Raw genomic sequence first — 25,870 nt, forward strand, 5'->3', positions numbered from 1 at the left:
AAACAGCTTTTTTTTTTAGAGATTTTGTTATAGGGTATGGGTGCTTGTTGGAGAGACAGAGAGAGAGATGGAGAGACAGAAAGCGAGAAACCACCCACTCAGGGGGAATAGCCACACCACAATATCTTCTCATCCCTTCTCTCCATTCTCCTCTAAGGGAATGCCTGGCATGAATTTTCAGCTGCTGAATCTGGGACTTGAACTGCGGTCGACTACATGGGAACCCAGTGACTTAATCATCATGCCATCTGCCTGTTACACAACTTTTTATTAAATTGTCTAACTGGGACCAGAAGGTGGTGTTGTAGTTGGGGTGCTGGACTCCCATGTGGCCGACTGCAGTTTGAGTCCTGGACCTGGTGGCTTGCTTTCTCATTTTCCCTCTCTCTCTTGCTCTTCTTTCTTACTCTGCCCTCTCTATTTTTAATTTAACCAAATTAAAAATAAGTAAAGTTAAACAAAATGATTCTTAAAAAAATGTATATTCTTTGCTTTTTACAGAGATTGCTTTGTGGGATTTGGAATCAGCATTTTAATGGTATTCCAGGAAGACAAGGATCAGCAGATGGCATAATGGTTATGTCACTGGACTCCCATGTAGTTGACTGTGGTTCAAGTCCTGGACCCGGTGGCCTAAACCTCAACCGGGCATGTGTGCTGCGTGCCTAAGATCCTGAGAAGAGAATGGAGAAGAAGAGATTGCAGTGTGGTCGACTCCCCTGGAGGATGATTTCTTGCTCTGTGTCTCTCTCTGTCCCTCCGGTGAGCACACGTGCACTATAGCAAAAATCTCTCTAAAAGTAAATAGTATTCCAGGAAGAGAGAGATCCTGATTCTAATATCAGGAAAGAGAGTCCTTATGCCATTGTTGATTTCACTGACTTTTTTTTTTTCATCCATGTTTTATAAGGTTGTTAATACGACATTTTGCAAAAAAGTTGGCAAAGAAGTTTCTTTTCTTTTCTTTCTTTCTTTCTTTTCTTTCCTTTTTTTTTTTTTTGAGAGGTTTTCACTATAGGGTAGGGCACGTGCACTTGCCAGAAAAAGATAGAAAATGAGAAATCACCTCCCTGGGGAAATGGCCACGCTGCAATCCCTTCTCTATTCTCCTCTCTGGATCTTGGGGTCATGCACGCACGCACAAGCGCCCTGTGTGAGTTTAAGCCACTGGGTCCAGGACTCGAAATGCAGTCGACTGCATGGGAGTCCAGTGATGTAACCATTACGCTATCTGCTGGTACCGAAGTTTCTTTTTTTTAAGGTTTTTGCCATAGAGTGTGTCTAGTTGCTGGAAAGCAACAAAGAGGGAAAGTGAGAAATCACCCTCCCCGGGGGGGATAGCCACACCACAATCTCTTAACATTATCCCAGGATTTAGGACATCCACGCACATGTATCCAGCGTTATTTTCAATCTGCCAGGTCCAGAACTTGAATCGTGTTTGACCATGTGCAAATCCAGCACCTTAACTACCATTCCACCTGCTGGCCTCAAGAAGTTTCCTTTTTTTAGGTTTTTCCATAGGGTGCATGTGTTTGCCAGAAAGAGACAGAGAGGGAAAGTGAGAAATCATCTCCTTAGGATAACCATACCATAATCCCTTCTCCTCCATTCTCCTCTCAGGATTTCGGGCATGTGTGCACGTGTGCTCAGCATAATTTTCAGGCCACCAGCTCTGAGGCTTGAACTGCAGTCTGCCATGTGGGAATCTGGTGCTTTAATCACCATGTCACCTTCTGGCCTCCCAAATTTCCATTCTTAATTCCATACTCAGTGAGTGGTATTACCACCCTCTACATACTGTTACGAATTACAGACAGATTTGCCAAATACAGGTTATCTTAGTTCAGGCCGTTAAAACAATATACCACAGGGTGGGTGGCTTATAAACAATGAAAGTTTATTTCTCACAGTTCTGGAGAATGGAGTCCAAGATCAGGATGCCAGCACAATCAGGTTCTGGTGAAGGCCCTCTTCCTGGTTGCAGACTGCCAATTTCTTTTATCATCACATCACATAAAGTGAGCTAGCTAGGTTTCTGGTCTCTTCTTAAAAGGGCATTAATCCCTTTATTGAAATCTCCACCTTCATCATTAAATTTTCTCCCAAAGGCCCCATCTCCAGATGCTACCACGTGGGGAACTGGATTTCAAAGTATATTTTATGTCATCAGAGAGACAGACAGGAATCCCATATGGGATCTTCATGCTGCGATCCTCCCCCAAGTCCTGCAGCCAGCCAGGATCATGGGTACACTTGAGGATGTACCTGCAGGCATGCTCGGCATATTCAGGTTCTAGGATGTGAACCTGGAGCCTTCCCATATGGCCTCCAACATTGCACAGCAGAACCCTTAATGCCTATACCACTATGGCTGTGTCACCTGTGTGGGTTTCTCTGTAGTTCCACTAAATGTTATAACCTGAGCCTTGGGCCCCACTTGCTTGGTTGCCTGCTGCATGGATGTAGATGCAGGAAGTGGGACTCCATTTTCAAGAAGGCATCTGGTGCCTCTGGTTTCACATAGGCTTCTTCTGGGGGAAAGGGAAGCATGAAGAGAGTGGAGGACAGTTGATTTTCCATCTTGAACTCCAGTTCCAAATTGAATGGAAACTTTGGTGTTTTGGATGCATGTTTGACTACAGAGTATTTCATCAATTTCTCAAAGGAATCAGTGACCCTTCCTTCCCCCTCCTCCACTCTATTCTGCACACATACACACAACAAAACCATGTCCTAGAGCAGCCTCTGGAGAACAGTTGTGATGACTTGGCATTACAAAACCTTTAGAGACCAGAAGTTGGTATAATGGCTACGTCACTGGACTCCCCTGTAGTCAACTGTGGTTCGAGTCCTGGACCTGATGACTTAAACTCACGCCAGGTACGTGTGCGTGTGTGCCCAAGATCCCGAGAGGAGAACGGAGGAGAAGGGATTGTGGCGTGGTCATTGCCCATGGGAGTGGGGGGATGATTTATTGCTTTCTATCTCTCTGTCTCCCTCTGTCTTTCTGGCAAGTACACACACCCTATAGCAAAAACATCTCCAAAAAAAAAGAAGAAGAAGAAAGTAAAAAACAGCCTTTTGGGGCTAGCAGATGTGGTGGTTCAGATGCTGGACTTCCACATGGCCGATCATGGTTTAAATCCTGGACCTGGCCACTTAAAAATCACACCAGACGTGTACATACGTGCCCAATCCCGCGAGGAGAATGGAGAAGGGATTGCGGTGTGGCCATCCCCCTGAGGGATGCTTTTTCACTTTCCCTCTCTCTCTGTCTATCTGTTTCTCTCCAGTGAGTGCACATGCTGTATGGCAGAAACCTGAAAAACAAACAAAAACCAAAGCATTCTCTCTGTATGGGATCAGAATCGCTTTGGTCATCCGACCAGAACTATTCAGCACACAGTCGATTTGGCTGACTGCAGTACTTGCCTAGTATTCCGTAGGTTCTACATTTCCCAGCCTCTGTGTAGTTAACATGTTACCAATACTGGCCACAGGACCGAATGGAAGTGACTCGTGTTCCTTTCAGTGGGAAGTAATGAAGAGTAGATAAGGGTTTTCACTTTCCTTTTCTGTGCCGGGATGACTTGCGATGTCCATGCAAATTGAAGAAGGGCTGTCAGACCCATACTGAATTTCTTGTGGACAAGAAATACATCTTTGTCAGGTTGTGCCACTCATTTCAGGATTTGTTACCAAAGTATAGACTAATCTGTCTCCTGGTCTTACTAGTTTAGAACAGAACATTTACATGTTTGGAGTTCTGAGGGTCACTATAACTTGAGTTTGACCGTGAGATCTGTGGTTTCGTGCAAGACGTTTAGCATCCTGCATCTTTTTCCCTCATTTGAAAGATTTAAAGAAGACGATCTTTAAGGGCCTTTTGCCACCTACATTCCCTAATTTGGGATCACAGCAATTAAATACAAATTCCTTACTAAAGTATAAAAGGGAGAATAAATCTGACATTAAATGCATTCCTGGAAGACTTATATACTTTTTGCTATTGAATGAGAAGTTAAATAAGGAAAATGGCAAAGAAAAGTGAAGTAATACTTCAAAAAAAAAAAAAAACTGGAGTCAGCAGGTGGCATGGAGGCATGGCTAAGGGCACTGGTTGACCACAGTTCAAGTCCTGGGCCTGGTGGCTTGCTTTCTCACTTCTTTCTCTCTTTTTCTCTTCTTTCTCTAAATGAATGAATGAATGAATGAATGAATGAATGAAGTTAAATAAAATAATTCTTAAACTTCAAAAGCCTGATAGTTTTATTAAGATATAATTCATGTATCACAAAATCCACATGTAAAGTATACATAAAATTCACAGTTTTTTAGTATATTTAGAGTTGTGTAACCATCACAACTATCTAGTATCAGAACATTTGATCACCTGAGAAAAGAAAATTCCTCATATTTACTTGCTGTTTGTATGGATCACCTATTGTGGACCTTGTTATCAATAGACTCAGATAATAGGTAGACTGTTTCAAGGTTTATCCATGTTGTAGCATTTATCAGAACATCATTCCTTTTTATGGATGAATAATATTCCATTGTATTGCTAAACTACATTTTGCTTATTTGTCAGTTGGTAGGTGCATGGGTTGTTACTGCTATTTGGCCATTATTAATAACGCTGCTGTGAATATTTGTATTCAGGTGTTGGTGTGAACATATTTTTTTCATTTCGCTTGGGTATGTATATAGGAGTGGAATCGCTGAGTCCTGTGGTAACACTATATAGTTTAAAGATAACATATTATTGTTATTTAGTAATTGTACATATTTATAAAATAAGATATTTCAGTACATAATAACAGTGTATAGTGATCAAATCAGGTAAATTAGCATATTTATCACCTTAAACATTTATCATTTATTTATGTTGGGAATTCAAAGTCCTCTCTTCTGGGCTATTTTGAAATATATTATAAATTGTTGTTGATTCGGATCCTGGACCTGAATGTATAGATACACACACACACACACACACACACACACACACTAGATACAGTTGCCTTACAATGTAACACTATATTTTAACATTTTGAGGAACTGCCCAACTATTTTCCCAAGGTGACTATTCCGTTTTACAATTCTACCTGTATTGTATGAAGGTTCCAGTTTCTTTCTATCCTCAAAGTTTATTATTGCCCATCTTTTTTGATTGAAGTAATTTTATTATTTTTTAGCAGATGGCTTTTTTTGGGGGGGAGAAGTTTTTGCTATAGGGTGCATGCGCTCGCCAGAAAGACAGAGACAGAGAGACAGAAAGCGAGAAATCACCCCCCAGAGGGGATGGTCACACCGCAGTCCCTTCTCCTCCATTCTCCTCTCGGGATCTTGGGCATGCATGCACACGTGCCTGGCGTGAGTTTTAAGCCACCAGGTCCGGGACGTGAACCGCAGTCGACTACATGGGAGTCCAGTGACATAGCCATTATGCTAACTGTTGGTTCCTGAAGTAATCATTTTTTTTAAAATGTGACAGAAGATGCATGTGCTTGCTGAAAGGGAGAGAGTAAGTGACAGTGCACCCCCATGAGGGATGGTCAAGCCACAGTCCTTTCTCTATTTTTCCTCCTTTCAGGATTTTGGGCACACATGTATACGTGCCTGGCATGTTTTTCAAGCTGCCATGTTTGGGACCCAAACTGCACAGTCAGCTACGTAGGGTCTAGCCACCTTCACCTTGCTGTTGGCTAGCCTGGAGTAATTTTTTTTTTAAGAGGTTTTTGCCTTAAGGCTCACATGTTCACCAGGGAGAGAGGCAGAGACAGTGAGAGGTAAAGTGAGGAATCACCCCCTGGGGGATGGCCACAGTGCAATCCATTCTCCTACTAGGATCTTGGGCATGCACACAAATGTACCTGGTGTGAATTTCAAGCCACTGGGTCCAGGACTCAAACCATGGTTGGCCATATGAGAGTCCAGCAATGTAATTGCTATGCCTTCTGCTGGCCCTCTGGAGTAATACTCTTTTTAAAGAATTGTTTATTATCATTATTTTTCAATTTTGACTAGAGAGAGACAGAAAGAGAGAGAGAGCAAACTACCAGGTCTGGGACTCAGCCCGTGGTCGGCCATGTGGGAGTCCAGCACCTTTACCCACTATGCCTCCTGCTGGCCACTGGAGTAATACTTGCTGATGAAGCAGCTAGATAGCAAACCAAGCAGTCAGTAAGGGAATTTTAATATCTTATATTAGCCTGTTGAGTTGGTCTTTAAACACTCATAATGTCCCTTGACGTTTATAAAAATTTTCAGTGTGAGCTTAGCACTAAAATAAAAAGTTTAGAGCCAGCCCTATAGCCTGGTGCTTAAGGGAGCTAGATTCCACATGACTGACAGCAGTTTGAATCCCTCTTCTGGTGGTTTGAAAAACTCATCAGGCGTGTGTGTGCATGCACTGTGCATGCCCACGTGTGCTCAGAATCCCAATAGAACAGAGAAATGTCTCTCTCTCTCTCTGGTGAGGGCACACACCCTCCGACAATTAAAAAATAGTTTAGAGGCCAGCAGATGGTGTAGTGGTTACATTGCTGGACTCCCATGTGACCAACCGTGGTTCAAGTCCTGGACCTGATGGCTTGAAAATTGCCCTGGGTGTGTGTGCATGCATGCCCAAGATTCTAGGGAGAGAATGGAGGAGAAGGGATTGCGGCATGACCATCTGCCCGAGGGGTGATTTCTGACTTTCCCTCTCACTATCTTGTCTTTGGCGAGCATGTATCCTATGGCAAAAACTTGTAAAAAACCAAACCAAAACAAAACTTTGGGGTCAGCCAGTGACCTGGTGATTAAGGTGGTTGGATCTCACAAAACCAACTGTGCAGTTTGAATCCTGGACCTAGGAGCTTGAAAAACCCACTGGGCACATGTATGTGCCCCCAAAATCCCCAAAGGGGAGTTGACCATCCCCCTTGTGGGTGCTTTCTCACCCCCCCCGCCCCAATCTGTGTATCTTTCTTTAGTGAGCCCACACACCCCTCTAGCAAACTAAAAAAAAAAAGTTTAATGACCAATAATAATCTCCTGATTTGTTTAGCTTTTAGGCAATTTATAGTTCATTTTTAAAAAATTAAGCACTCTTGAAAGAAAAATGAATAAAAAGTGAAAGTTGTTCAGTCATTCATTCCTGATTCACCAAATGTAGTTGTCCTCTTAAAGCATAAATTTGGCTTTATAATTTGTATACTTCTAAATTATCAGATGAACTGTCCTACATGTAGAAGCTTGAGCTTTTAAAAATTATAATTAAGGGACCAGCAGGTGGCATGATGGTTACGGCATTGGATTCCCACACAGTTGACCATGCTTTGAGTTCTGAACCTGGTGGCTTGGTTTCTCACTTTTTCTCTTGTCAAATTTTTAAAAATAGTAATTAAATAAAATACATTTTTTTTTGAGAGAGATTTTTGCTATAGGACTTTTGTGCTTGCCAGAGAGACAGAAAATGAGAAATCATCCTCCTGGCGGAATGGCCATGCCACAGTCCCTTCTCTATTTTTCTCTTGGGATTTTGGGCGCACGCACACACACACCTGGTGTGAGTTTTTTTTTTTTTTTTTTTTAAGAATTATTTTTAATTATTATTTTTTTGGGGGGGAGAGGTTTTCGTTATAGGGTGTGTGCGCTCGCCAGACAGACAGAGAGAGACATAGAGACAGAAAGCGAGAAATCACCCCCTAGGGGGGATGGTCACACCGCAATCCCTTCTCCTCCATTCTCCTCTTGGGATCTTGGGCACGCACGCACACGCGCCCGGCGTGAGTTTTAAGCCACGGGGTCTGGGACACGAACCGCGGTCAGCTATGTGGGAGTCCAGCGACATAGCCATTACGCTAACTGCTGGTTCCCAACAATTATTTTAATTTTAACTTTATTATTTTCCAATTTGATCAGAGAGAGAGGGAAAGTGAGAAAGCTACCAGTTCTGGGACTTGAACCATGGTCAACCATGTTGGAGTCTAGTGACTTTAACCACCATTCCACCTGCCAGCCCTCTGGTGTGAGTTTTAAGCCACCAGTTCTAGGACTTGAATTGTGGTCAACTATATGGAGTCCAACGATGTAACCATTACACCATCTGCTAGTCCCTAAAATAATTCTTTAAAAATCGTAATGAAGTCCTGATAGGTTGTGCATAATGGAGTTCTTGAAGTAGTACATTAAATTTACTTAAGTCATCACTTAAAGGAACTTCTTGGTATTTTTAAGATGTCCAGTAACCTTCTGATTATTTGATTCATAGGTTAATGTTTTTATATATTAAGAAAATTTTTTTAAAGATGTTTTTGCCTTAGGGCATGTGTGCTCGCCACCGGAGAGAGAGAGAGAAGTGAGAGGGAAAGTGAGAAATTGCTCTCTTAGGAGGATGACCACACAGCAATCTCTTCTACACCATTCTACTCCCAGGATCTTGGGTATACACACACATGTGCCCAATGTGAATTTCAAGCCACAGGATCCAGGGCTCAAACTGGTCAGCCATGTGAGAGTCCAACGATGTAACCACTATGCCATTTGCTGGCCCCAAAGAGTAATTCCTTTAATTTTTTATTTTTAGAAGTTTTTGCTATAGGGCGCGTGTGCTCACCAGAAAGACACAGAGAGAGAGATAGAAAGCGAGAAATCACCCCCCAGGGAGGATGGCCACACCGTAATCACTTCTCCTAATCTCTTCTCCTACATTCTCCTCTCAGGATCTTGGGCACGCATGCACATGCGCCTGACGTGAGTTTAAGCCACTGGGTCCAGGACTCAAACCGCAGTATACTACATGGGAGTTCAGCAACATAGCTATTACACTAACTGCTGGTCCCTAATTTCTTTAATTTTAATTGTTATTATTTATTTCATTTGCTATAGGGTATGTGCTCTTACCAGAGAGACAAATAAAGGGAGAGTGAGAAAGCAAGCTACCAGGTCCAGGACTAGAACTGCAGTTGGCTATGTGGGAATCTAGTGACTTCACCACCACACTACCTGCGGGCCCCTGTATATTAAAAAGAGGAATGCTCCATTATGTTAGGGATCCAAGTATTTTGAATGGTGTTAAGTCATTGATCTTCATTATCTGTGGGTTCTGTATTTGTGAGCTTTTGAGGTCTTTGGTGCACATGCTCAGAAAGAATGGTGAAAATCTGAGTCTCCCAATGTACATGTCCCCAGCTGAGGTCAAACAAGGCATGCACTGCCTTCTTATTTCAGCTCTCAGACTATAAACAGGCATCCTTTTCATGGTCTATTCAATGCCATGATTTTGCATTTTGTACATTTTGTTGCTTGATTTCATTGTTTAAAATGGCCACCAATCACTGTGCTAATGTGCTGTCTAATATTCATAAGCACAAGAAGACTGTGATATGCCTCATGAAAAAGATGTTTGTGTTAAATGAACTTCATTTAAAAAAATAATTATTTAATTTTATTTATTCATTCATTTATTTTTAATTTGACCAGAGAGCGACAGAGATAAAGAAAGAGAAAGGGAAAGTGAGAAAGCAAGCCACCAGGTCCGGGGACTTGAACCCTGGTCGGCTATGTGGGAATGTCCAGCGCTTTAACCACCATGCCTTCATTAAGGAGTGAGTTTATAGTGCTGGTGACTATGATTTCAGTATTAGCAAATCAGCAGTATTAATGAATATACACTTGACCCTTGTCCTCTGCAAGGGTGAGAAGCACTGACCCTGTCTACTCAATTATGTATCCACATATAACTTTTTTAAAAAAGAACTAATTCTTAAAATTATCATTACCATCATTTTAAAAACAGTTGTATAGGTGAGAGAGAGAGAGAGAGAGAAAGTAAGTAAGAAAGCAGGCCACCAGGTCCAGGACTTCACCATGGTGGGCCATGCGAGAGTCCATTGCCTTAACCATCACACCACCTGCTGGTCCTACACATAGAGTTTTTGACTCCTCCACACTTAACTACTGATAGCCTGCTGTTGACTAGAAGTCTTACAGATAATGTAGTTAACTAATACTCATTCTGTATCTATGTTACATATTGTAGTCTTAAAGTAAAGTAAGCTAGAAAAAAGTGTTATTACAATCTTATGAGATGGGACCAGCAGGTGGTGATTAAGGCAGTGGACACTCCCACATGGCCAACCATGGTTCGAATCCTGGGCCTGGTGGCTTGCTTTCTCACTTTCCGTCCCTCTCTCTCTGTGTCCCTCTCTGGTCAAAATAAAGGAATGAATAAATAAAATTAAGTAAAATAATTCTTTTTTTAAAAAAGAAAATCATTGCTTTCCCACTATACAAGATGGCAGGTGACAAAGCTGCAAAGCAGGATACTAAGGAGAAGAAACCTGAAGCCAAGAAGGCTGATGCCAGTGGCAAGGTTAAAAAGGGTGACCCCAAGGCTAAAAAGCCCAAGAAGAGGAAGCCCCATTGCAGCCGAAACCCTGTCCTAGTCTGGGGCATCGGCAGATACTCCTGGTCTGCCATGTATTCCAGGAAGGCCATGTACAAGAGGAATTACTCTGCCACTAAATCCGGGATAGAAAAAAAGAAGGAGAAGGTTCTTACAACCGTCACAAAACCAGTTGGTGGAGACAAGAATAGTGGTACCCAGGTGGTTAAACTGCGCAAAATGCCTAGGTATTATCTTACTGAAGATGTGCCTCGAAAGCTGTTGAGACATGGCAAAAAACCCTTCAGTCAACCTGTGAGAAAGCTGCGAACTAGCGTCACTCCTGGGACCATTCTGATCATCCTCACTGGACCCACAGAAGCAAGAGAGTGGTTTTCCTGAAGCAGCTGAGCAGTGGCTTGCTACTTGTAATTGGACTGCTGGTTCTCAATCAAGTTCCACTGCGTAGAACACATCAGAAATTTGTCATTGCCACCTCCACGAAAGTTGAAATTAGCAAAGTAAAAATCCCAAAGCACCTTACCGATGCTTACTTCAAGAAAAAGAAACTGCGGAAGCCCAGACACCAGAAGGTGAGATCTTCGACACAGAGAAGGAGAAATATGAGATTTCAGAGCAGTGCAAGATTGATCAGAAAGCTGTGGACTCGCAAATTTTAGCAAAAATCAAAGCTATTCCTCAGCTCCAGGGCTACCTGTGATCCGTGTTTGCCCTTACAAATGGAGTTTATCCTCACAAACTGGTATTCTAGATTTTTTGCCAAGAACCACCTAATTAAATAACTTATTATTTATATAAAGAAAATCCTAAGAGAACATATGTTTACAGTATTGTACTTTATTTTCCCATTTATTTATTTATTTTAATTTTTTGCCAGAGGGTGCTTGCTCTTGCCAGAGGTAGAGACCAAAGGGAAGGAAGCAAGCGACCATACTGGGTTGTGGTCACCCTGCAGTCCCTTCTCCATTTCTCCATCCTGTCGGAATTTTGGATACCCTTGCACACACACTTAGCATGTACTTTAAAGACACCAGGGCCAGGGACCAACAGGTGACGTGGTGGTTGAGGCAATGGATTCCTATGTGGCCATCCACGGCTCAAGACTTGGACCTGGAAGCTTGCTTTCTTGCTTTCCCTTTCTCTCTCTCTCTCTCTGTCTCTGGTAAAATTGAGAAAAAGAATAATAATAACAAATGAGATTAAATAAATAATTATTTAACAAATTAAATAAATAAAATAAAAACATGGGACAGGATTTGAACATCATGATCAGCAATGTAAGATCTGACACCCTAAACCAACAGGCCAGGGAACCAGCTCTCTAATACTTTTCTTGAAAACAAATGTACATAGGGGCCAGCAGATGTCATGGTGGTTAAGGGCACTGGACTCCCACATGGCCAACCACAATTCAAGTCCTGGACCTGGCAGCTTGCTTTCTCAGCCTTCCCTATCCCCACTCACTTACTCTGTCCCTCTCTGATCAAATTAAAGCAAAATAAATAAAGTTAAATAATTCTTTTAAAAAATGTACATATAAGTATATGTGAACAGTTCAAATCTTTTGTGTTCAAGGGACAACTGCGTATTAAGTAAGATATATTTCAACAAAAAACACGTAAAGTAAGCTTATGTATTGATTGCTTGATGAAGATGTTATGATCAGAGTCTTAAAGGAATGTCTGTATTCTGTATGTCTTCTATGAGTAATGGTTCATTTTCACTAATTCAGTATTTGTAACTACTGTAAATAATGAAAACCCGTTTTATGTGATGGATCATTTCTCCTTGCTTTTGAGATTCATTTAAAAAATTTTTTTAGGTCCCCCCACAAGATGCATGTGCTCACCAGAGACAGACAGAGAGGGAAAGTGAGAAATCACCCTTGGAATGGGGAATGGCCACACTGCAATCCCTTCTCCTCCATTCTCCTCTCAGGATTTTTAGCATGCACATGTACCTGGCTTAATTTAGAAGCTGCCAATCTGGGACTCAAACCACTTTTCACCACGTGAGACTTCAGTGCCTTGACCACCACACCACTTGCTAGCCCCTCTATGTCTTTGATTCTTTAAAAAATTTATTTATTGGGACCAGTAGTTAGTGTAATGGCTATGTCACTGGACTCCCACGTAGTCGACCGCGGTTCGAGTACTGGACCCGGTGGCTTAAAACTCATGCCGGGCGTGTGTGCATGCGTGCCCAAGATCCTGAGAGGAGAATGGAGGAGAAGGGATTGCGGCATGGCAATGCCCACTGGGGGTGATTTCTTGCTTTCTGTCTCTCTGTCTCTGTCTGTCTGGCGAGCGCATGTGCCCTATAGCAAAAACCTCTCCAAAAAAAAAAAATTATTTTTTATTTCTTTAATTTTTAAAAATGTATTTATTTTACATTCATTCACTGTACATCATCACAGCATACAAAATGAGATTTCCCATCCAGAATACACTGTATATTGGCTTAATCAAAGATATTATCATATGTGTTATTGTCAACAAATAATTTTCCATTTCTTGTTTCTTATATATGTCTTTGACTTTTTAAATCAGATTTATAATGTATCTTAAGTACGGATATCTTTGAGTTTATCCTATTTGGAATTCATTTAGCTTAAGATGTGTAGATTGATGATTTTCATCAAATGTGGAGAGTATTTAGTTATTATTTCATAAAATACTCTTTCTATGTTTTTCTTGTCTCCCCCTCTGGGAATCTCATCATATGTATGCTGGTATACTTGATGGTTTCCCATAGGTCTCCGAGACTCTGTTCCTTTTTCTTCCTGTTCCTTGGACAGGATAATCTCAGTTGATGTCTCTTCAAATTCAAGTCTATTATTTAGCAGCATTGTGATTTTTAAAAATATCAGTTACTGTATTTTTCAATTCCTGAATTTCTATTTGGTTGTTTTGGATTTTTTGTTGTTTGCTTTAGATTTTTATTATAGGGTGTATGTGCTCACCGGAGACACACAGAGAGAGAGAGTGACAGAAAGTGAGAAATCACCCCCCTCAAGGGATGGGCCACACTGTAATCCCTTCTCCTCCATTCTCCTCTTGGGCCACACTCCCTTCTCCTCCATTCTCCTCTCAGGATTTTAGGTATGCACACACACATATTCAGTGTGAGTTTTAAGCTGCTGGGTCTGGTGCTCAAACTACGGTCGACCATGTGGAACTCCAGCGCCTTAACCACTATGCCATCTTCTGGCCCCTGCTTTTCATTCTTTTTTTTTTTTTTTAAGAATTATTTATTTTTTTTTACTTATTCATTCATTTAATTTTTAAAATTTGATCAGAGAGAGACACAGAGAGAAAGAGAGAGGGAAAGTGAGAAAGCAAGCCACCAGGTCTGGAACTCGAACCGTGGTTGGCCATGTGGGAGTTCAGTGCCTTAACCACCACGCCACCTGCTGGTCCCCACCCCTGCTTTTCATTCTTGGAATGGAAGTTTCCTTACCTACATTTCCCTCCTTTCTGTGCTAGTTTTTTTTTTTTTTCTTTTTCTTTTCTTTTTCTCCTAAAGAATAACACATAGGAAAATGTACAGGTTACAATAACAGTGCTTGGTGTATTATCTCCAAGTAAACACTCCAGCCTATTTAGCTACCCACAGATCTGAAAATCTACCCAGTATGTTTTTCAAGCCACCTGGACTGGAATGCAAACCATACGATTGGCCATATGGAATCTGGCTGCCTTACCGCTGAGCCTTGGAGTTGGTTTCTTAATTACTTTTTATGGTTGAATTATATTCCATTATTTGTTGTACCGTATTTTGTTTATTCATTTATCAGTCAGTGGACACTTGGATTGTTTCTGCCTTTTTTTTTTTTTTTTTTTAATAATTTGCCAGAGGGCACATCGACTTGCCAGAGAGAGAAAGAAAGGGGACAAGCACCCCCCACACACACACACACACCATGGGGAATGGTCATTCCATAACCACTTCTTTTTCATTTCTCCCTTCTTTTGGAATTTTGGATAGGCACACACACATCCCCAACATGATTTTCAAGTCTCTGCTCTGGGACCCAAATCATTTAGTCAGCCATATATAATTCAGCTCCATTAACCACCTGGTCATAGATTGGCCTTTTTTGACTATTGAGAACAATGCTGTTAGGAATATTTGTATACATGTATTTTGTTTGTTTGTTTGTCATAGGGTGCATGTACTATATGAGAGAGAGAGAGAGGGAAGGGAAGATATCACTCACCAAGGGGGATGGCCAGGCCTCAATCCTCTCTCCATTCTTCTGGGATTTCACGTCCTGGTGTGATTTTCAAGCTGCTGGGTTGGGGACTTGAACCATAGTTGGCCATGTAAGATTCTAACACTATAGCCACCATGCCACCTGCTGGCCCCAAGTATAAAGTTTTTGGTTTTGTTTTTGTTTTATTTAAATATAGAATGCTTCACAAAACTTGCCTGTCATCCTTGAGCAGGGGCCATGCTAATCTCTGTATTGTTCCAGTTTTAGAATATGTGTTGCCAAAGTGAGCACAGTGTACAAGTTTTTATATGAGCATTTATTTTCTGTTTTCTAAAGTGCAATTGCTTGGTTATATGCAACTATGTTTAACATTTTGAGGAACCACCAAACCGCTTTTCATAGTGGCTGCATCATTTACAGTCCCATCAGCAATGTGTAAGGGTTTCTAATTTCTCCACATCCTCATAACACTTATGGTTTGTTTTGCTTTTCAATGTTTTTATTGTACTCATTCTACTATCTTATTGTGGGTTTGATTTGTACCTCCTTAATGATTAATAACATTGAGCTTCTTTTCATTGCTTTGGCCATTTGTCATCAATATAAATTTGGAGAATTGTCCATTCAAATCCTTTGCCCATCTTTTTTTTAAGACACATTTATTCAGTATCACTATTACATTTAGCAATCAACAACATAGGTGCAAAAGAACAATCTACATTAAAGCCCTGTATTGGAATGCTTTATACTTTCCACAGAACAGAAAGTAAAATAAGCTATTATACAGTTAGTCATGAATATAGCCCTCAAGTTGTTTGCCCATGCAGACGAGTATTATCTAAAACATGTCTTCTTTGTAACAGGTAGGCCCTACCTCTACTGTGCTTGCTTGGCTGAGTTCATAAATCTGTTTTAATCTGTAGCTTCCCTGACTCTTCTCTGGCTCTCCTCTCCTGCTAAGCTTTGTTTCCTGGCAGTAATTAAAACCTTCTGCCTGGGCCTGCAGGTGGTATGGTGATTAAGGGGACTGGACTCCCACATGGCCAACCATGTTTTGAGTTCCGGACCTGGTGGCTTGTGCGCACGCATGCACGCACACTATCTCTCTCACTCACTTTGTCCCTCTGTGGTCAAATCAAAATAAGAAACAGAGAGAGAGAGAGAGAGAGAGAGAAAGAGAAAGAGAAAGTTAGTTAGTTAAATAATTCTTCAAAACCATACCAAACCCTGCCACTGTGATAGCTCCTCCTGCTGCTGCTGGAACTGTCCTAGCTACCTTGGTCTCCTGGTTTGGCAAAGTATTAGCCTTCACTGCTCTAAGAGAGCTTCAACCTTCAGAGTTTCTTCCCTTCATGAGTCAAAAATTTGATGAATGACTGCGATAATTGTCAAAATCATATCTTCCACTACCTCTAAAATTGCTTCCATCCTTATGAAATCCATTATAACCATCTCTACTTCTACCATACCCACCACCATTGTCGCTACCACAAAACCATCATGACCACTGACATCTCCATGACCAAAGTTCTCATTACCACTGAAACCATGACCACCACCAAAATTTCCAGAATCACTTCAGCTTCTTGGGCTGGAGGATGCACTCGTCATCTCTTGTTTGGACAGGGCTTTCCTTACTTTACAATTGTGGCCATTCATGGTATGGTATTTCTCAATGACAGTCTTACCCACAGAGTCATGATCATCAAAGGTTAGAAAAGCCAAAGCCCCTCTTCTTGCCTTGGCCGGTCATGATTTCAGTTTACTGTTCAAAATAATCTCTTAGGTGATGTTCTTCAGTGTCTTCTTTAATGCCACCAACAAAGCTCTTTTTCATAGTTAAGTGGGCACCTGGACTTTGAGAATCTTGAGACAGCCTTCTTTGGTTCCATCTACCTTGTGTGGCCTAGCATTCATGGCTGCATCCTCTTCCTCCACTGTGGCATATGTGACAAACCCAAAGCCCTTGGAGTACTTGGTGTTTCGATCTCACATTACCACGCAGTTGTGAGCATTCCCCATTCTTCAGGATGGCTTTTCATAATTTTTTTTCAAAGCTCAACCCTCTAATGAAGAGCTTCTGCAGCTGTTCTGGCTCTTTAGGAGATTCTGACTTAGACATGATAGCAGTGAGAAGAGATGATGCTTACGTGGCAGTGTCCATAGGAAGAAAGGAGTAAACTAATGAATGTACCTCCTGTGCCCATCTTTTAATTGAGTTTTTCTTTTCAGTGTTGGGTTTTAAGACTTCTTTATTCTGGAATGCTAGACATTTGACAGATGTATGACTGATTTTCAAATATTTTTGCCCGTTCTGTGGGTTGTCTTTTCACTTTATTTTTTGCTACTGGGCATGGATGCATGCACATGTGAGAAAGAGAGAACAAGAGAGAGAGAGAAAGCACCATTCCAGTGAGGTCTAGTCATACCATAATCTTTTTTTCCTCCTATTTCTCATGCATAATCCTGTGCATGTCTGCCTAGTATGTTTTTCAAGTACCTGAACTAGACTCGAACGCTTGTTGACCATGTGGGATCTGGTTTCTTCTGCACAGTACTCAATCACTGCTATATGCCCAATCTGTGGTGTTTTTTTTTTTTTTTTTTTTTTGGTTGTAGGGCACATGTGCTCTCCAAAGAGAGATAAAGAGAGGGAAAATGAGAAATCACTATGCAGGGTGAATGACCATCCAGCAGTCCCCTCTCCTCCACTCTGCTCTTGGGACTTTGGGCACACATGCGCACACACCTGGTGTGATTTTCAAGCCACCAGGTCTGGGATGCAAACCATGGTCGACTGTGTGGGAGTCCTGTGCCTTAACCACAGTGCCACCTGCTGGCCCCATGGTTGGCACTCTTAAACTTTTTTTTTTTTCCTTTTGGAGAGGTTTTTGCTATAGGGCATGTGCGCTTGCCAGAAAGACAGAGAGAGACAGAAAGCGAGAAATCACCATCTGGGGGAATGGCCACGCCACAATCCCTTCTCCATTCTCCTCTCGGAATGTTGGACACGCATACACACATGCCCGGTGTGAGTTTAAGCCACCAGGTCTAGGACTTGAACTGTGGTCGACTACATGGGAGTCCAGTGACATAGCCATTACGCTAACTCCTGTTCCCAACACTCTTAAACTTCTTGCTAATGACTTGATGCACAAATGTTCTTAATTTTGATGAAATCCAGTTTATCTTTTTAAATTTCTTTCATTGTTTATGCTTTAGGTGTTATGCCTAGGAAACCACTGTCTAATCCATGCTCACCAAAATTTACAGCTGTGGGGCGAGCAGGTGGTGCAATGGTTAATGCGCTGGACTCACACATGGCTGACCGTGGTTTGAGTTCCAGACCTGGAAGCTTGAAACTCATGCCAGGCATGTGTATATGTGTGCCCAAAATCCTGAGAGAATGGAGGAGGGGGGTATTGCAGAGTGGCCATCACACCCGGGTGTGTGTGTGGGTGATTTCTCACTCTTTTTCTCTCTGGCAAGCACATGTGCCTTATAGCAAAAATATCTTAAAAAAAAAAAAAAAAAAGAAAAATTAAAAAGTTACACTTGTGTTTTCTTCTAGGCGTTTTACAGTCTTATGTCTTACATTTAGGTATTTGATTTAATTTTTATATATGATAGGAAGTAGGGGTCTAAACTTTTCTTTTGCATGTAGATATTTAGTTGTTTTAACACCATTTATTAAAAAGACTGTTCAAAAATTCCCTATTGGATGGTTTTGGGTTCCTTGTCTAAAATCTGTTGACCATAGATAAATATATGAGTTGAGTTCTGGACTTCCAGTTCTAGTCCATTGATTTTTATTTATTTTCTTAAGCCTGTATTCCATTGCTTTGATTATTGTAACCTTACCATAGATTTTGAAAACATGAAGAATGAATCATCTAACATTTATTTTGCAATTCTAGTTTTGGCCATCCTAGATCCTTGCATTTCTATATAAATTTTAGGATCAGCCTGCCTATTTATGTAAAAAATGTAGTTCAAACTTTAATAGAGGTTGTGTTGAATCTGTAGATGAGTTACGTCATATAGTTTTGTTTTAATAATTACTAGAGGAGGGACCAGCAGGTGTTGTGGTGGTGAAGGCACTGAACTCCCACATGGCTGGTGACAGTTTGAGTCCAAGACTTGGCAGCTTGCTTTCTCACTTTCTCTCTCTCTGTCTCTTTCTCTCTCTATCTCTTTTTCTCTCTCTGGTGAGCATATATGCCTTATAGCAAATGAAATAATAATAATAATGATAAATTGAATAAATAATTCCAAAATTAATAATAATAATAATTGGTAGAAGCAGCTAGCAGACAGCACAGTGTTGGTTAAGGCATCTGGATCCTACATGTCTGACTTCATGGTTCAAATCCTGGACCCGGTGGCATAAAAAAATAATCTGGGCACATGTGGATTTATGCTCAAAATCCTAAGAGGAGAATGAAGGAGAAGGGATTGCGGTATGGCCATCACCCCAAGTGGGGATGATTTCTCACTTTCTCCCCTTTTTCTTTCTCTCTTACTCTGTTTCTCTCTGGTGAACACATGTGTCCTATAGCAAAACTAAAAAAAAAAAAAAATTTGCCAGAGGGCACATACACTCACCAGAGAGAGGGAGAAAGTATCTCCCAGTGGACTGTGATCAGGGAGCAGTCCCTTCTCCATTTCTCAATCCTGGATTTTGGGCGCACAAAATGCATCTGGTGTTTTTCCAGCCATTGGGGCTGAAATTTGAACTATGGTTGTCCATGTTGGATCCAATTCCTTTTTCCATTCGGTTATGAGGCTGGCCCCAAATAGTATGTTTTTCTAAAACACTGCTGGTTTTATTTGTATAAACTTGGGAAACATGTAGTGAAAAACAATTTAGGTAAGTATGTGGGTTTCTCAAGACCCTCTAGGTTTCTCTCACAGAAGAATGGGGATGGGCTCTCCCAGAGCCAGAGGCAGCAATGGTAGAGGGTACCCAGAATGTAGGAAATTGGTGCATCACTCGGTCAATAAAGAGTGTGCTGCAGGGCTGCTCAAGACACTGTGGCCAGCTCAAGCCATTTTCCTTCACAGACCAGTTTCCAGGTGAACAGCCTACCCACTTTCAGTACTCGCGATTGGTGTGTGTGTTGCACATAGGAATTGCTAGAGCCACATTGATTATAATGGAGGTAGGGATACATATGAGACCTCACTGCCAGGAATTTGAACAGAGAACATTTGGGAACAGATTTCTTAGGAAGCTATTTGTTGTTTCTTTCCTGAAAAGTTATAGGAGATTATTATTCTTTGTTTAATTTTTTTTAAATATAATTTTTTAAGAATTTTATTTTATTTAACTTTATTTATTTATTTTCGTTTGACCAGAGAGGGACACACACACACACACACACACACACACACACACACACACACAGAGAGAGAGAGAGAGAGAGTGAGAGAGAAAGAAAGTGATAGGTCCGGGACTCCCACTGAGGTCAGCCATTTGGGAGTCTAGTGCCCTTAACCTCCATGCCACCTGCTGGCCCTAAAAAAATAATTTACTCTAGGGCATGTGCAGTCACCAGAGACAGAGAAAGAGAGAAGGTGAAAAAGCCAAACTACAAGGTCTGGAGTCAGAACACAGTCGGCCATGTGGGAGTTAGCACCTTAACCACCATGCCACCTACTGGCCCAGAGATTTTTATTTCGAAGAACCAAGATTCTCTTAAATACAAAATCATACACAGTGGTTGTTTAAGTTGGATTTACGTGTGTTTCTACCCATAGCACTCTTTTTAAAACAATTTTTAAATTGGGACCAGCAGTTAGTGTAATGGCTATGTCGGTACGTAGTTGACCGTGATTCGAGTCCCTGACCCGGTGACTTAAAACTCTTGCTGGGCTCATGTGCGTGCGTGCCCAAAATCCCGAGAGGAGAATGGAGGAGAAGGGATTGCAGTGTGGCCATCCCCCCTGGGGAGTGATTTCTTGCTTTCTGTCACTGTCTCTGTCTGTCTGGCAAGTGCATGCGCCCTATAGCAAAAACCTCTCAAAACCTTTCTATAGGGTGTATGTACTCAATGGAGAGAGACAGAGTTAGAGAGGGAAAGTGAGAAATCGCTCTCTAGGGGTTGTGGCCATGCTGTGGTCCCTTCTCCTCCATTCTCTTGGAATTTTTGGCATATAAGCACGAGTATTTAGATACCCCAAATCCTGACAGGATGGAGAAAGAATTACAGCATGATCACACTCCACTGGAGGATGCTTTCTCTCTCTCCCTGTCTGTCTTTCTGGAGTGCCTATGCCCTCTAGCAATTAAAAAACGTAAAAAAAGAAACTTGAAGAAGAATCCTGTCCAAACACTGCTGGCCACTTGCCTCTTCAGACTCCATGCTGTCCTGCTTCATAGCCTTTGCAGAGCTTGTGTTTCCACGTACTGAGCTGCGCCTCCCCCTCTTGTACTCATCGAAACCTGTCCTATAGCCAAGGCCTATTTCCAAATATTTTTTTTTCCTAACAACCTTCCTGATTTCTCAGTCTTAGTTCATCTCTCCTTTTGCTGATCCCCCTTAGTTTCTTGAGTCCTGAACTTGTCAGCAGCAGTCACCATAATCTCTAGTACTGAGCGAATTCTTTTGCAGATTCGTAAGCTCTTTGAGGAGGAAACGGGGAATGGCAAACACTGAGCAGGGCCAGGTCAGTGTGCCTTACTAGCTTTGAAGTGGTTGATGTGGAATCAAACTTCATTCATTGCATTGTTTTTGTACTACAACTTGAGGAAGTTTCTAAGAGTCATCTTTTTGTAGTTCAGCTCACTATTATACCTGCTTCTGTAAGGTTATAATGGGATTTTTAAAATTTCACTCCTTTGTAACCCACCTAAGTCTTTTTGTAACCCACTATAATTGCATTTCAAGAGTTAATGTTCCAGAATTACTCATTGTTGTATGGGCTTCCTAACTTTTTTATTTTTCCCCCTTACAGGAAATGACTTAGAGGCCTTACAAATACATCTGTGCATTCTTGCTTCAGACTTTACAATTGAGAGCCAATCCAGTCTGGAAGCACCTCTTATTAATGTTACAAGGAAACCGCTACCTCAGCAAACAAAAGGAAAGGAGGAGAAGACTTACAACGACAAATGCCATTTTTAAAAAACAAACAAACTCATTTCCAGAAAACATTGAGGAGATTTGAAAATTTTTAGCACTGAGGCGAAATTTAACAGGTAAAATGTATTTGACAGGCAGGTTCTGTCAAAATTCTGCAGAGGTTTGACCTTCTTTCTTAAGGCCTTAGAGTGAAGTTTATCTGTACTGCTTTTTAAATTGCTGTTGATCAGCTTGTGGGTCTTTGGGTTCTTTTTTGGTATATTGAAGATACATTATATTACATTTTTAAAAGTTAAGTTATTTTTTTGCCATTGTAAATACAGTATCAAAATATTCTTGCAAAGCAATTTTAAGTAAACATTTTTCTCCGCAAGCATATCTTTTTATTAAGAGAGTGGAATGCTAAACAGTTCTTATCTAGCATTTTGGACGTACTTTTATTTTTCATCAGAGGTCCTGCCTATACAGAAAATATTCATGATATAAACCTATTGTCCTAGTCTCACATCTTCATTGGATTACACGGTCACCTGCCTCATGGAGATGCCTTTTTTAAAACATAGATTTGCAGAACTCCAGTATTTTTATACCTAGCTACGGTTTTGAAGAAACAAAGAGGCAGAACCCTGACCTGCTCACGGTCGCTGGGACGATTCCCCCTCCCGCATGTATTGCTGCAGTGCCCAGGACAGTAAGATGGACTATAAGCGGCGCTTCCTGCTTGGCGGGTCCAAGCAGAAGGTGCAGCAGCACCAGCAGTACCCAATGCCTGAGCTGGGCCGAACACTGAGCGCTCCCTTGGCATCTACGGCCTCCACTGCCCCCCTGGGCAGTCTGACTGCTGCAGGCAGCTGCCACCACGCCATGCCCCACTCCACCCCCATTGCCGACATCCAGCAGGGCATCTCTAAGTACCTAGACGCCCTCAACGTCTTCTGCCGTGCCAGTACTTTCCTCACAGACCTCTTCAGCACTGTGTTCAGGAACTCTCACTACTCAAAGGCGGCCATGCAGCTCAAAGACGTGCAGGAGCACGTCATGGAAGCAGCCAGTCGGCTGACCTCGGCCATAAAGCCCGAGATTGCCAAGATGCTCATGGAACTCAGTGCCGGGGCCGCCAACTTTACAGATCAGAAGGAATTCAGTCTCCAAGACATTGAGGTAGAGTATGTTCTGTGTCATACCTGGGTAGGAAAATGTAGTCCAGAGGAAATGATGATATTCTTAGTTTTCCTACTGTAGTACTGGTAGCCTTTATTTACTATTTTTTTAAGAATTACTTTGTTTAACATTTATTTATTTATTTAAATTTGACCAGAGCATGTGTGAGAGAGAAGGGGAGAGAGAGAGAGAGAGAGAGAGCACACAAGGAAAAGTGAGAAAGCAAGGTGCTAAGTCTGGGACTTGAACTGCAGTCAGCCATGTGGGAGTCCAGTGCCCTTAACTACCATGCCACCTGCCAGCCCCAATAAAGGTAGCCTTTGTTCTCTTAGGAGTTGTTATTCTCTCTTAGTAAAAAAAAATTGGGGGACTAGCAGTTGACGTAATGACTTTGTTGCTGGACTCCCATGCAGTTGTCCGTGGTTCAAGTCCCAGACCCTATGTAGGAGTCCAGCAATGTAACACCGTCTGCCGATCCCACTAAAAATAATCTTAAGGATCTGGCCTAGTCCCAGTGACATAAATGGTAAGGCACTACTGGCTGAGACTGGGGTCACATGGGAGGCCCAGGTTTAGATCTGAGACCAGCCTCAATAGGCAGGGTGCACTGATATGTGCCTGTAACCTAACTAACTAGGATAGGAAACGAGGGCAGAGGATCTCAACAACAGAACCTTGTCCAAAACACCTCTCTATCCTTTCTCTGTCTCTTCCTGTCTCCCCGGTGAATATACATGCCCTATAGCAAAAATCTCTTTTAAAAAATTATTTTTAGGGACCAGCAGTTAGCGTAATGGCTATGTCGCTGGACTCCCACATAGTCGACCATGGTTCGCGTCCTGGACCCGGTGGCTTAAATCTCACGCTGGGCGCGTGTACGTGCGTGCCCAAGATCCCGAGAGGAGAATGGAGGAGAAGGGATTGTGGTATGGCCATCCCCCCGGGGGGTGATTTCTTGCTTTCTGTCTCTCTGTCTCTCTCTGTCTGGCTGGTGAGCGCATGTGCCCTATGGCAAAAACCTCTCCAAAAAAAAAAATTATTTTTAGCTGCTCAGAGAGTTAATCTGGGATTGTGTTTATTATTATTATTTATTTAACTTTATTTATTAATTCATTTATTTTCATTTGTCTGGGGGTGGGAGTGAGAGAGCGAGCTGCCGAGTCTGGGACTCAAACTGTGGTCAGCCATGTGTGAGTGTCCAGCACCTTAACCACCACCTACTGGTCCCTGGGATTGTTTTTTCAGACTTATGTATTTCTTCCTTGAGAGAGAGATAAGATGGGGGGCGGGAGGAGAGGGAGAGATAGGACCTCCAACAAGAGCTTGATGCTATGATCCCCTGCCAGCTTCAGTCACACAGGATCATGGGCTCTTGTGCCCAGTGTACTCAGGGAGGACTCTGGGTGCAAACCTGGAACCTTCCCATGTTAATAGGCCTCAAAGAACATCTCATTTTACTGGTGCACCACCTTTGGGCCCCCTGAAAATTTTTTTATCTATGTGTCCCTCCTTATATTTCCTGGTTAAGTTTCTGAATGCGAGGTGCTGGGAGGAAAAATGTTTCTTTTCCCATCCTGGTGCTGAAATCACCCGTCGTTTGACCAGACCTAGTGACTGAGGTGGTTGAATAAACTAATACTACTTGTATATTTACTTGTTTATTTATTTGTTTGTTTGTTTGTTTTGAGAGATTTTTGCTATAGGGTGCATGTGCTCGTGGTAGAGACAGAGACAGAAAACAAGAAATCACCCCCCAGGAGGGATGGCTACACTGCAGTCTCTTCTCTTCCATTCTCCTCTTGGGACTTTGAGCATCCACACACATACACTTGGCATGAGTTTTTCTTTTCTTTTTTTTTGGGAGATTTTTGCTATAGGGTGTATGCCCTTGCTGGAGAGACAGAGACAGAAAGTGAAAAATCACTCCCCAGGGGGGATGACCATGCTGCAATCCCTTCTCCTCCATTCTCCTCTCAGGATTTTGGGCACGCATGTGCCCAGCATGAGTCTTAAGCTGCCAGATCTGGGACTCAAGCTGCTGTTGAATATGTGGAAGTCCAGTGACATAATCATTATGCCATCTGCTGGTCCCACTGTTTAGAGTATTTGTATATGTTTTAAAAAGCTAGACTATTAAGTATTACAACTAATTTTTATTTTTTTATCAACTGATTTTTTTTTTTTTGGGAGAGGTTTTCGCTATAGGGCGCGTGCGCTCGCCAGACAGACAGAGACAGACAGAGACAGAAAGTGAGAAATCACCCCCCAGGGGGGATGGTCACGCCGCAATCCCTTCTCCTCCATTCTCCTCTCGGGATCTTGGGCACGCACGCACACGCGCCCGGCGTGAGTTTTAAGCCACTGGGTCCGGGACACGAACCGCGGTCGACTATGTGGGAGTCCAGCGACATAGCCATTATGCTAACTGTTGGTTCCCTATTAACTGATTTTGACGGGATTTCCAAGAAGAACTTAGCATTATTTTTTAAGAGACACAGCACCATTGGTATAAATCAGGGATTATCTAACTTACTCTGTAAAGGGCATATAGGAGCATTTTAAGCTTCTCAAGCCACTTGTGGTTGTTGTCACATGCTTTTTCTTTATTCTTTTTAACAACTCTTGAAAATGTAAAGACTAATTTCACCTGTGGATCTATATCTATTCTGTGGGCCAGAGTTGGTCCATGGATGTAGTTTGTTACACGTGTTTTTTGTTAAAAATGTATTAATAACCTCTTTCGATCATTCTCTTTTGATTCTATTTGAGAAATTTATAATTTCTGATTCTTTTATTTTTTTAAAAGAATTATTTTATTTTTATTTATTTATTTATTTATTTATTTTGATTTGACCAGAGAGGGACTGAGTGAAAGGAGAGAGAAGGAGAGTGAGAAAGCAAGCCACTAGGTCCAGGACTCAAACCGTGGTCGGCCATGTGGGAGTTGGGAGTCCAGTGCCCTCAACCACCATGCCACCAGCTGGCCCCTATAATTTCTGATTATTTCTGTAA

General features: G+C 41.9%; 1 protein-coding gene and 1 non-coding gene across 6 annotated transcripts in view; one reads left to right on the plus strand and one right to left on the minus strand.

The window, feature by feature from the left end:
- GARRE1 (granule associated Rac and RHOG effector 1) overlaps nt 1–25,870 on the plus strand; it is a 118,763-nt gene that overhangs the window by 28,868 nt on the left and 64,025 nt on the right. For 4 of the 5 annotated variants that reach the window (XM_006171591.3, XM_027769535.1, XM_006171590.3 and 1 more), the window contains one exon: nt 21,570–22,858. In XM_006171591.3, coding sequence (XP_006171653.1) covers nt 22,364–22,858 — 495 coding nt within the window. In that variant the 5' untranslated portion in view covers nt 21,570–22,363. Of the gene's footprint in view, nt 1–735; nt 763–21,569; nt 22,859–25,870 lie in introns of those variants that run through there. The other variant, XM_006171592.3, reaches the window with a different exon arrangement.
- Nucleotides 14,799–14,903, minus strand: LOC114006728 (U6 spliceosomal RNA). Its single transcript, XR_003548417.1, has one exon. It is a non-coding gene; the product is annotated as a U6 spliceosomal RNA (small nuclear RNA).

This window comes from Tupaia chinensis, unplaced genomic scaffold (genome assembly GCF_000334495.1).
Source record: "Tupaia chinensis unplaced genomic scaffold, TupChi_1.0 Scaffold149922_1, whole genome shotgun sequence".
NCBI classification, from domain to species: Eukaryota; Metazoa; Chordata; class Mammalia; order Scandentia; family Tupaiidae; genus Tupaia; species Tupaia belangeri.